General features: G+C 36.5%; 1 protein-coding gene across 5 annotated transcripts in view; it reads left to right on the plus strand.

Moving 5' to 3' along the window:
• Fxr1 (FMR1 autosomal homolog 1) overlaps positions 1-13,419 on the plus strand; it is a 47,337-nt gene that overhangs the window by 16,852 nt on the left and 17,066 nt on the right. For all 5 annotated transcript variants that reach the window (XM_041659058.1, XM_041659059.1, XM_041659060.1 and 2 more), the window contains exons 3-9: positions 807-900; positions 6,135-6,206; positions 6,527-6,675; positions 7,073-7,166; positions 7,722-7,838; positions 9,190-9,360; positions 10,121-10,199. In XM_041659058.1, the coding sequence (XP_041514992.1) occupies positions 807-900; positions 6,135-6,206; positions 6,527-6,675; positions 7,073-7,166; positions 7,722-7,838; positions 9,190-9,360; positions 10,121-10,199 (776 nt within the window). The remainder of the gene's footprint in view (positions 1-806; positions 901-6,134; positions 6,207-6,526; positions 6,676-7,072; positions 7,167-7,721; positions 7,839-9,189; positions 9,361-10,120; positions 10,200-13,419) is intronic.

The following is a 13,419-nucleotide window of genomic DNA, read 5'->3' on the forward strand; positions in this document are numbered from 1 at the left end:
TTGGTCCTCACGAGTTCTGTGTCCAGTTTGATAACCCTTTACTTGTTTTTGTATTTACAATCTGCCTGCCATTTTCATATTGTTCTTTGTCAAAATATGTCTGAGGACTGTTTGTGCTGAAATTGAACCTCGACTCTGAGCACAAAGAAGTTCTCATCTGAACTGTAAATTTTAAGATATTCTTTAAAGTTTATGCATCTGGTGGTTTTCCCTGCATATGCCAAATGCATGTCTGATGGTCTCAGAGGCCACAGAGAGTACTGGTATTTCCTAGAACTGGAGTTACAGGTATTGGGTTCCTGTGTGTGTGCTGAGTCTTCAAGCAAACGCTACCAAGCTCTCTCAGCTCTAAACTACTAATATTTGTACTACTTTTGTGAACATGTATGCTAAAGTTTTTATTTTGTTGTAATTTATGAAATTGTGGGGTTTTTTTTACATCATATACTTGATCTCACCACATTCATTTGATAGCTGTGAATATTATTTTGAACCTTGTCCTTATTGAGAAATTAACCTGTTTTGTTTGCAGGGTGGTGATGTATTTGCCATTCTTAGGATAAGTAATTTAAAGTGTAATACTATCAATATTAATTATAAAACTTACAAAGAATCATGCAAAAATCTGTTCTACCTCAACTTATTCAAGAAATTAAAGAACTAAAGTTCTTGTTTTTCTCTTTGGGACATTCTGAGTGATAAAAGTAACTTTTAAAAATGTATTTAAAGCATTAGACAGAGACTATAGGTTTTCCATATTAGTTTCTGCTAGAATAAAAGTACTAATTCTTTTTTTAATCCTTCAGTTGGCAACCAGAACGCCAGGTTCCCTTTAATGAAGTTCGATTACCACCACCACCTGATATAAAAAAAGAAATTAGTGAAGGAGATGAAGTAGAGGTATGTGTTTTTAAGTTTTCTTTATGGTGTATATTTTTTGTTATAAGTAAATATCCTTGTGGGGAAATCTGTAGCTGATAATCATTCTCTTCTTTATTGATAGTGACTGTAACGTAGTGTTTCTGGAGACTTAAGTGAGATGGACTCGTGTGTCAGTGCTAACTATTTTTAGCTTTGGTGAACTTGATAAAGTTTTTCAAAATGAAAGTTTATTAAAACATTAAGAATGATACATTAATTTTTAGAGAAATCTAGAGCAGAACCATACAATGTTAATAACTTTCTAAAGCTAATCTTCGTGGTTTGAGCTTCAGTGTCTTTGGTTGTTGCTGTAAAGAGACACCATGACCATGGCAACTCTTAAAAAGGAAAACATTTAATTGTGACTGTCTTACAGTTCAGGGTTTTTGATCCTACTGCACATACTGGCTTTGGGGGAGCCTAGGCAGTTTGGATGCTCACCTTACTAGACCTAGATAGAAGTGGGTGGTCCTTGGGCTTCCCACAGGTCAGGGAACCCTGATTGCTCTTCCGAGCTGATGAGGGAGGAGGACTTGATCGGGGGGAGGGGGAGGGGAAAGGGGAGGCGGTGGCGGGGAGGAGACAGAAATCCTTAATAAATAAATAAATTTAAAAAAGGGGTGATCCAAATACATCCTGGATAGTAGAAAGAATGCATATGGTAATAAAAGAGTATTTCACAAAAATAAATAGGGGGAGTATATTCTCCACCAATACACAAAAAAATAAAAAAATAAAAAGTCAAAAACTAAAAAAAATTGTCACTCAGAACATACATAGTTCACACTTTTTTTTAACCCTCTTCCCCCACTGCTGGGCAGAAATAGATTTATATTGTGCTGCTTTTTGTTTGTAACTTGCTCCCCCGCACTTAGAAGAAAATTCTGCATGTCTGTCTCTTCAGTATTAACTATTAATGGATATTTTTGCTGTTGTTTGGCATGATGTTGCATGTATGTAATCCTAGCACTCTTTTAAGGCTATCTTGGGTCATGTATGAAATCCTGTAATTTGAATCCCTGCCGCACAGAAAAAAAATTAAAAATTATTATTACAATCAATAACAGTGGTGAGTAAAGATGCTTTTATTTTTAGTTTGAGAGTTTTGCACAATATTTATTGATCATATTTGATATCCCCCACATACCCACTAAAGCTGTTGTGTCCTGTGCTCCCTACCGCATTAAACAAATTTTTAATTAAGACCAGTTTGCATTGCCCAAATAGTCTGAAATGTGTGCTCTTCCAGTGGAGATGGTTGTATTCTGAAAACCATCTCTCCCTCTTCTAGTAGCTAAAGTCGCTAATACACCTATGACAAGGGGGGGGTGGGGTTGCTTGGTCAGCGCCCCTCGTTCTGTCTGGCTTCGGCTTACACAGGTCTTGTGAATGCTGTCACAACTGCAGTGAGTTTATATGTACAGCCGCCCTGCCAAGTCAAATGATACTGTTTGATTGTAGTCATTTACTGCCTCTGCCTACATTTTTTTTCTGCCCCCTCAGCCACAATGATCTTTTAGCCTTGGGAGGAGTGGCTTCACAATGCAGCTACTTATTAAACCAGTCAGAAGGCACCTTAGCAAAGACACCTCTTCAGTTTACAAAAAGATTATTCCACAACAAATCTCTGATTTAAGGGCGGGGAGGGGGAACCCAACTTAAATCAACAACAAAATCACAAGTTGTTGGCGAGGTGCTGAGGATATTTTATTTAAATCTGTTCCCTAGTCTGTGTCTGGGTAAGCTCAGACTTAGACTGAACCATCTGCAGCCTGTTTATCCAGTTGTGATGAAAACATTCATGTCAGATTGAGAAACCGTTGTTCCTAGATTGTGTATTTCATTTTCCATTTCATAATTCAGCCCTAGTAAAAATTTGCTCGCTACAGTTTTGTAAAACATCACAAATTAAGATATAATCAAGTTTTGTTTATTTTTGAAATTTTAAGGAAAAATTTTGCCTCCTGTGAATTGACCAATCCTTCCTTCCTTCTGAAGCCTCTCTTTATGGATTGAAATAAAAAAAAAATTAGTGTTTGGATGTTTTGTCTTCATGGATGTGTGTGAAATGTGTGCCTAGTGCTTGAGAGGCCAGGAAATGGCATGGATCTTACAGTACTAGAGTTACATACAAATAGTTGTGAGCTGTCATGAGGGTGCTGGGAATCAAACCCAGGTCTTCTGGAAGAGCAACGAGTGTTTGTGACTGATGAGCATCTCTCCATCTCCTAAAGTTTAAGTTTTAAAAATAAGTGAAATTATATAAAACTATAAGGTAAAAATGAACCACCCTTTTAGCATAGATGTGATGTTCAGTTGCCCCAGCTTGTGTCAACTAGAGTTGAGTATTTCTGTAGATTCTTCCTTTGTGTTTATAAAGAAGTTTAAGTTGTAACAACTGTGACTATATTACATGTTTGTGACTTTTGTATTTACTAACTAATTAATAGAGCATCATAGATACTTTCATGTTTGCTCATACAAATTTGCTTCTTTGTTTTTAACCAAATACACAGTTTCTTGGTATGGATGTATCCAAAATTGAGATCAGAAGTACTATTGTTAAAACAAAAAGCATGTCCTTATGTCAGATCTTTTTAAGAGGATCACTTGATAGGGAGAGTTGGCCAAGTGCTAAAAGCACTTATTGCACAGTGTAAACTTCAGTTTGGATTCCAGGTCCCAGGTAACAAGCCTAGCATGGTCTTTTCTCATCTTTGCCTGTAGCCTGAGCCTGTCACTGGTGGGGAGAAGAGATGGATGCTTACTTAACCACCAGCCTACCTGAAGAAAATAGAAGTTCTAGGTTCAGGAGAGATCCTGCTTTAGAATAATAAGACAGAGAGTAATAGAAAAGAATACTTGGCACACATACCACAGAAACATACTCACAGAATAATTAAAGAAGTGTTATTTTTTTAAAGGTAGATTATGAATAAAAAGGCATGTGTATTTAAGATTTTGATAGTAGCAAAAAGATCATTCTTTAGGCTCAAAATGTTTGAATTAGTAAACTCTTAGAAGTTTGGTGAGCTGAACTATTATCTATTGAATTGATACTGAACATGTTTAAAATTATGTTTGCTTACTGTTGATCCCTTGTTCTGTGACTTGTCTTTTTTAAAATATATGTAGTGCTTTGTGCTACAAATCTAACCTAAGATTTTACTCATGCTAGGCAAGTGTTCTACTATGGACTGCACATCTCAGCCCCTATAGATGGGGGTTTTGTTCTGTTTGAATGGCCTCTTTAAACTCTCCATCTTCTTTGCTCTGCCTCCTGGGTGCTCAGGTTACAAATGTTTGTTACATGTATGTGGCTTTCATTTTGCTTACTTTAATTACCACGTCTTTGTGTTTTTGTTATGTTTTGTGGCTCGTCCTTTTCATTCATCAACCAGAATACTGTTTGAAAACAGGAGGCAGAAGTTGGTATGGATAAGATTTTACATTTTTGCAATATTAGAGATTGGAACACAGGTCTACAAGTTTTGTTTGTGGTTGTGTGTGTGTGTGTCTTTGTGTTCCTGGAATTGAACAGAGTACCTCACGTGAGGTGTATTTTACTCCTCAGTGATATGCTCAGTCCTGTATTTGATGGTCTTATGAAATGCATTTTTTTCCTGTATGGGTCTTTTTTTTTTTTTTTTGGTTTTTCAAGACAAGGTTTCTCTGTATGGAAGTCTTGGAATTTTGCAAATTAGCAGAGGTTAATGGATGTTCTTCAAATACATTTCTAGAGTGGATAAGAAAGCTTGTTGACTTACTGGTTAATTATAAGAGATCATGAACAGCTAAATAGAAGAAATGTATAAGGTGAGATTGGGGGACTAAGAACCTCCATGTTTTTGGTGTACTACCAACACTTGAGTGTGCTTCCCAGTACAGAAGCTTCACTGATGTACTTCTTAGGCTGAGTATTTCAGCTATATAAGTACTCTTGAGTACTTTTGTTGGTTCCAGGACCGGCTTTGCATACCAAATTTGAGGATGCAAAACTCCCTTATATAAAAAAATTATGTGCATATAATTCAGTTTTCTATGTTTTAATTCATCTCTACCTTATATTGAGTACACGAATGCTCTGTAGGTAGTTGTATTCAATAATTTATGGGGCATTAGTTTTCTTGAATGTATTTAAATCTGTGAAACCCTTATATAGAAGGTTGACTTGACTTTATCAACCCTGGAGGCATACCCAGTCACCTGTCTATTACTCAGTATCTTATTGGGTAACCCAGGCTAGCTTTACTATATTTTCTTGGCTCAGCTTCCTGAGTGCTCGGCTTCTAGGCGTGTACCACCATACCAGGGTGAATTAAAAACAAAATAAAAAATAAACTAAAAACACTTAACAGAATTTTGATGTTTTCTGTTTTTGGTAATAATAGTTGAATTTTTAAAAATTTTTTATGATTCAACTTTATTTTATGTGAATTGGTGTGAAGGTGTCAGATCCCCTGGAACTGGATTTTCAGACAGTTGTAAGCTGCCATGTGGTTTCTGGGAATTGAACCCGGGTCCTCTGGAAGAACAGTCAGAGTTCTTAACCGCCGAGCCATCTCTCCAGCCCCAATAGTTGAAATTTTAAAAATTACTTGGGGAGGTAGAGGCGGGAGGATCAGAAATTCCATGTGGAGTTCAAGGCCAGCCTGAGTTATTGAGAACATTGTCTGAAAACAAAGCAAACAACAGTGACAATAATATAATGTAAACCCAGTTTTTGTAAGATATGTGTACTGTGCTAGATGAACTTAATGTATCTTAATATTTTACTTTTCAGACAAGCAGTTGGAATACATTGGATTTCATGTTTTTAACAGAATTGGTTGTTTTGACGCTCTTTATTTTTAAAATTGGATTTTTAAGTCTTCAAAACAGTCTCGATTTTGATGAAGTGTTGGTGTATGTTGCAGATATTTCATACAGTTGCCTTGTAAGAGGCATTTCTTCAAATTTATTTGAAATTATTTCAAGAGTTGTTTGGTATAATAGATTTTCAAGAAGCTAAGTTACTAAGCTTTCAGCCATTTATTTATTTCGGTTTTCAGGGCCTTATTTTTAAGTAATAATGTCTATCTGTGCTTTTCTTCAAAGTGTGTTTATCTACTGGCTTCAGTAGTTACATTCTGGTGGAGTTTGAGATTTTATATTTACATCTGTGATGTCAAGCTTTTGGGATGGATAGATAAAGGAATGTTTTTGCTTCTCAGGTATATTCCAGAGCAAATGACCAAGAGCCATGTGGATGGTGGCTAGCTAAAGTTCGCATGATGAAAGGAGAGGTAGGTGACTTTTCCGAGGACATACCTGAGCTTCGGGCTGCTCGACTATCACCCTTTGTTTTCTTTCTCAACTCCCACCTCAGACATAGTCGATCAGGTATTTGAAAGATTCATTGTACTATAAATTTCAGTTATGTCTCAAGCTTATATGACCACCAATGTTCATGCGTGTACTCATTTATAATCTGGCTTAAGTAAATGATATTGATAGTATAAAGGTTTGCTTAGTGTTTGTGCATAAGTGGGAGGGTCTAGAACATCATCTAAAGGTTAGTATTTTTGTTCACATAAGCTTTTAAAAGAACTTTGATGTCTTTTAGTTTTATGTCATTGAATATGCTGCTTGTGATGCCACTTACAATGAAATAGTCACATTTGAACGACTTCGACCTGTCAATCAAAATAAAACTGTCAAAAAAAACACCTTCTTTAAGTGCACAGTGGATGTTCCTGAGGATTTGAGAGAGGCGTAAGTAATTTTATTGAACTCTTTTATGAGCTAAGATCTTTGAGTCCACAACATCATTCGTCAACCAACAAACCAAAACCTTATAGAGGTAAATCTCGAAGGAGTTGGGTAGGTGGCTGAGCAGTTAAGAGGACAAATGTTTGATTCCTAGCACTTAAATTGGGTGGTTCCCATTCACAGGTAACTCATGCTCCAATGCATCTGAAGCCTCTGGTTGGCACTGGCACTTGTGCACAAACCACTACAGAATACACACAATTAGAAATAATGAAATAATCTTTAGAAAGGAGCTTTTAAATTCTAATAGGATATATCAAAATGAAATACAGAGATTACACTCTACTCTTCCTAAATTTAATCCGTTGCTGGTCTTTCATGTCCATTACTTTCTCTTTAGGTGTGCAAATGAAAATGCCCATAAAGATTTTAAGAAAGCAGTAGGAGCGTGCAGAATTTTTTATCATCCTGAAACTACCCAGCTAATGATACTGGTAAGATTAAGACTATATTTTAAATTAGTTAATTACCAAATATTGTTAAATATTTCAATGGCTTATTAAGCTTTGTGTATAATTATTTTACTAATGTATAAGGTTTTTTGTTGTCTTTTGTAGCTGTGTTAATTTTTTCTCCTTTAGTAGGAAGGAACAAATGTTGGCTTGCTTTTTCTGTTTGTTGTTGATTGACTTTTTGATAAAGGGTCTTACTATGTAGTCTCAAGCTGGCCCTATCAATCAGTCCTCCGGTCTCAGCCTGCCAGGTGTTGAGATTAAAGTTGGACTGCTGTGTCTGGCTCATAAGACTCTTAATGATATTCATAACATCTTGAGATTATTATTGTGTAAAAATCTTTTTTCCCCCAAAACACATCTGAACAAAGCTCAGAAAGTAAAGTAAGATTACATTAGAGAGGGAAAGCTTAGTACAATGAAAAGATAGAAGAAGCAGGTAAGAAGAACCAAGGATGGCTTCATTTAGAAAATTATGCTCGAGTTTTCTTGGAAAAAATGTTTAAATTTGTGAGTGATTAACATGTTTGTTTGTAGTCGGCCAGTGAAGCAACTGTGAAGAGAGTAAATATCTTAAGCGATATGCATTTGCGAAGTATTCGGACAAAGTTAATGCTTATGTCCAGAAATGAAGAGGCCACTAAGCATTTAGAAGTAAGTGGGTTTGCTTTTGTGTCCCATAACCTTTCCTGTGTCTCAAACAAATGTTGGTAACAGAAAGCAACCTAAGAGTTAGATATATGGCTAATACCCAGAGTCTTTAGGAAAATTAATTTTCTGTTTTACTTTTATCAAGCATTACTTTTTTTTTTTTTTTTGCTAAGCACCTCTTGTGGGGCTTAGAAAATAGGTCCAAAGAGCTTAAGAAATTAGTAATTTGGCATACCCAGAAAAACTTTTCTTTACCCTTCTTTTGATCTGAATTTTACTACCCTGTCACCTGTTGGATGTGACCTTAGTTTACTGTAGCAGTTATGTAAGGGGAAAGGAGAGTTAGAGGTAGACATCCTAGAGCACACTTTACAATATGCTGCTGCTTTGATCTCCTGGGGCTCTCTACTTCCTCCTGCTGTTCACTGCTAACCTTGAGGATGCTCCTTCTGCCCTTACTGTCCCATCTGAATACATGTGCACGCGTACTCGTTCTTAGAGAAAGGGAGGCATTTTTATTCCTCAAATTTGTGGCTTCCCCATGTGTTCTCCACAGAGTATATGAATACTGAAACAGCCGTCTGAATTGGAGAATTGTTGGCAGCTTGTTAAAAATAATTTTAGAATTAGTTTTCTGTGACTAGAATTAAAGACTGAAATGTTTTGATTTCCTTCCATTTTATGAGTTTCCTTAATTCTGTAAGACTCATTGTTGATCTTATTAAATTTAGATTTTTGTTTTGTCTTGAATTTAAAAATAAATGTAAAATTCTGAAAATTTACTATCTTAACTTTTTTAGTTAGTGATGATGTAGTTAGCATTCTTGGTCGGTCTCCGGATCTTGTCATATTATAAACTATTGACAGAAACTTGCTACTTTCCCCTTCCTGCAGACCCCACTAATATTTTTGTTTGTTTGAGACTGGTATGCAATTTATGACCATTCAGTCACCCTGCCCATTTAAAATTTTCATACTTTAATTAAAAAAGAATTTTCCCCAAGTACTGAGATATATCCCAGTACTTGCATATGCTAGTCAAGCTTTCAAAAGATCTTTCTTTAAAACTTTGGTAACTTGTACGCGTAAGTGTAATAATTTTCTATGCTTACCTTATTTCTCTTAGGGTTCTAATGTTAATGTTGTTGGGGTTCATCCGTATTGCCACGTGCAACTTGCCTTTTTAAGTTTCCTGCTACATTGTGTGAATAATCCACATTTTGTTCACCCATTTATTGCTTGGTTGATGTGGATTTTTCTCTCCACTTCCTGGTTATTTTGAGTGATGGTATGAACATCAGTATTTAAAAGAAAAGTTTACAAAAGAGAAATCCTGACTTCCCTTTTTCAATAGTGCACAAAACAACTTGCAGCAGCTTTTCATGAAGAATTTGTTGTGAGAGAAGATTTAATGGGCCTGGCAATAGGAACACATGGTAGTAACATACAACAAGCTAGGAAGGTTCCTGGAGTAACTGCCATTGAGTTAGATGAAGATACTGGAACTTTTAGAATCTATGGAGAGGTAAGTTAATCTGCTTCCTGCTTTTTCTCACTTAATTGGGCATAATCTGCTTTATCATATTTATTTCTATAATTTTAATTTTCAATAAAATGTTTGAGGTAAGAATTCACATAAAACCAGACTAATTATTCTAGCACAAGCTCTTGTTTATTTCTGAAATCTTCAGAAATGGCAATGTAACATTATGAGGACAGGCTTTGAGTCATACTGCCTAGAGTCCTGTGTCTATAGAGTGGGCTCTGAAATTTACTAAACTTTGTAACATATGTTTACAGTTTGGACTGTGGTTAAGGAACAGAAATAAAAGAAAGCCATCCACAAAATCATTACAGTCTATTAAAAAATAGTACCTATTAGAATTTAAAATTTAAATGATCTTATAAGTAGGTCATTTTTAAAAACGTGTCTCTGGACAAGCAAAGCAACTTTGTTTTGTGCAGACAGGGTCTTGGTGTGTAGAGCAAGCTAGCCTCAGTTGGCAGCAGTGACCTTTTTCCTCTTGAGCTCTACCATGCCCAGTATGCAGCTTCTGTTATCTTTTGTGTTTTATGGGAATAGAATCCAGGGCATCTGTACAGGGCAGACAGGCAGGCAAGTGCTTTTTAACAAATGACCCAACCTGAACTGACATTCCAATAGGCTGAGCTGAATCTTGTGGTATGCCATAAAAATTGGGAATTTTCTCCTTTTTCATTTATTTTAGGTATGGGGTTGTTCCAGGACATTAACAGGGATTTATACTTGTCTTTCCTTCATCTAGAGTGCTGAGGCTGTAAAAAAAGCTAGGGGGTTCTTGGAATTTGTGGAAGATTTTATTCAAGTTCCCAGGAATCTTGTTGGTAGGTACTTGTATAAAGGTTAAATGTGAATATTAATGTAAAGTAGTTTAATTGGATGTTAGGTTTGTAATTTATTTACCTACTGTACCTGTAATCTGAGCTGTTTAAGACAGCAAATACTGTGTTCTGGTGTGTGTGTGTGTGTGTGAGAGAGAGGGGGGGGGGTGAGATAAAAATCTTATTTGTGTTACTGTGTTAACCTTCCATATTTTCATACCCAAGAAAGGAAAGTGTATTATTTATTCTGTGCCATTAATAAGATCTAGAGTTTATGTAACAGATAAAGTTTTTCTTAAGTCTTCTTATCCTTTGGGCACTTAACCTATTTCCTGCTTAATGTCTTTTTTATCATCATCATCATCATTATTATTATTATGTTGTTGTTGTTGTTTTTGTTTTTTGAGACAGGGTTTCTCTGTAGCTTTGGAGTCTAGCCTGTTACTAGCTCTTGTAGACCAGACTGGCCTCGAACTCACAGAGATCCGCCTGTCTCTGCCTCCCCAGTGCTGGGATTTAAGGCGTGTGGCACCACCGCCCGTTTATTATTATTTTTCAAATACGTCTACCAAAACTGGGATAGTGAAGGTCTTAAGGTGGTCTGTGGTACTTGTTTGTTTAGAGTGGGAATAACTATAGAATCTCCGCTAACTCTAGAATAATAAACTTCTTTCCATGTATTAGGCCCTGAATAAATAATTGATTGTGGCAGTGGTATAGCATAAGGTAAGATGCCTTGGGTAGGAGGACAGATGGTCCTATTAGGGGAGCTTACACTTGTTTATCACCATCTGTGAATATGACTGTATCCATAAGTTACAGGTTAGGTGATAGTTTCTGAGTTTGCTGTGGTTAACTTACACTTAGGTATGTTAGTTAATGGTGCTGTTGTTGATGGGGCTGTCTTTGTTCCTGTGCCTTTGAGAAGCTGAGAACCATACCACACCCAGGGCCTCCTGTGTTTGTAGCAAGTGCTGCACTACCAAACTATCCCGTGCCTCTGTGTCATTTTGGGTGCTACTTGATGCAAATAGGAAGGCTTTGGGTATATGTTAAGTACTTGGTGATTCTCCAAAGTAGTAAACTTAGAATTAAGTGCTAACATAATATGGTAGACTTTGCATTAGTTTGTTTTCCTTTGTTTGCTTTTTTTTGACCCTAAGGAATTTTTTGAGCCCTTTGGGTTGCATAAGAAGGTAATTTCTGTCTATGTATGTGTCATTTGTTACATCCTATAAAATAAAACTGGAAAAGATCTAAAACACATCACTTCTCTACTTGAAGATATTCCCTTCAGGACTAGTATAGGGCTGGGGATATGACTCGGTGGGTAAAGTGCAGCCCAACTCTGCGCCTACAGGAAAGCCTGTTGTGACCTTGTACATCTGTAACACTGGTGTGGCAGGGAAGCTGATCCTAGGGATTTAATGGCCAGCTAGGAAAAAATGGATTCCAAGTTAAGTGAGAGTCCCTGTCTCAGCTCAAAAAATAAAGGGGGAGGCACAGATAAAAGAAAATTCTCAAAATTGATCCTTGGCTTTCACGTGGGTCAGTGCACACGTAGGAAAAATGATTTATAGCAGAAAAGTTTGTTTCTTTTTGTAATGTATCTAAAAACCTTTTTAGGACTCTTAAATAAGTACGATATACTGCCAGTTAATGCAAGCGCTACTAGTTTTTGATGTCATTGCTCATTACATAATTACTAGAAAAATGAGTTGAGATAATGAAATTGAAGAATATTGTATAATTTTCATAAAAAAGAAAATGCAAAAGTTTGTTAAGAGTTTTTTTTTTAAAATTGGTGAACATTGGATGCTCGAGCACACTCATTGTATCTGTGTGGACAGGGGTCAGAGAACTATCTTGTGGAGTCAGTGCTCTCTTATTACCTCCATATGAGTTTGGTGGATCAAATTCAGATTGCCAGGCTTGTGTGGCACAACCGGCAGAGACAACCTGCTGCCCCGATATGAATTTTACTATCTTGCTATTTGTTTCTTTTTTTTTTTTCTTCCCTTTGAACCCAGGGCCTTGCCCATGCTAGATAAGGCTTCTTCTATACTCCAGCCACAAAGGCTGCTTTTGGAATGTTTATTGTTAGATCATTTATTCACATGGATGAAGTGCTAATTTGTGGTAGCTATTCTAAGAGCATCATTTAACTCAGCTAAGGCCTCCTACTTGTAAAAAGGTTTTGATGGTGGTTTTATGAAAAGGAAAGCAAGTTTTTGTCCGGCTTAATTCTACAAGGATAAACCTTGGTCTTCCAGAATTTGTAGTATTAATCATAGAATTTCAGAATTAAGGAAATTGTATCTATCTGTAGTTCTGTTTCTTTATCTGGTTATCAGTTCAGTGATGGGACTCTATCTTATCCACTATCCTGTCTTGGATGACCTTTGTGATTTGAATTGCTTATATACTCTTTAGAAAGCATACATTAGCAGGAGAAAGCTCACAATGTTGAACCTGGACATTTCTGTTGCTTGTCATAAAGAGTAATACACTATTTCCCTCAAATGTTTTCTGGGTTAAGCAGTCTTTTGAGAAATAATTCATAATCCTAATGAAAGCAAAGGAAAACTGAGGAATAAAAGGGAATGAGGACCTCTTGGGTAAGTTCCAGAGAGAATGGACTGCTTTACATGTTAGAGGCATTCTAGAATTTGATCATTCCCACCTGTCCGAAATCAAAGAAAAAAGTATTTTTTGAACACGGATTAGAAAATGGATCAAAACCATCCACCTTTTAGAAGCTGCCTTTAATCACTTCTTTACTTCGTCCTTCAACATTTATATTCAATGCTCAATTTATACTACAGGTCTGCTTCAGTTTGTCAATATGCTCTGGAATTTAAACTGTGGAAATGATCATTTAAAATATTGAAGGTCTCTGGTGGGACTAAGTAAGACTTGAAGGTAGGTCCCTGCCAAGGACCCAGAAGGGTGATGGATACTTAACTCACCACTGGTACAGTTCCAAGAAGCAAGTGAACAAGATTTTGGGGGAAGGGCTTATGTGCCATCAACTTAATTTTTGTTTTCTGAAAAGACATTTGCTTATTTTTAGAAGGATGGAGGATGAAGCTGCTGCTTAAGCTTCATTGCGTAATCTGTGAAGGTTGCTTTTGATGGACTGCTGCTAGGGCTTCTCGGAGAAGACACAGTTTTGTGACCTCTGTCTGTTTTAACCTCCTCAGCTACTGCTCTTTAAATTGAG

Source organism: Microtus oregoni, unplaced genomic scaffold (assembly GCF_018167655.1).
Source record: "Microtus oregoni isolate MIOR12 unplaced genomic scaffold, Mior012 000010F_ref0000083, whole genome shotgun sequence".
Lineage (NCBI taxonomy): Eukaryota > Metazoa > Chordata > Mammalia > Rodentia > Cricetidae > Microtus > Microtus oregoni.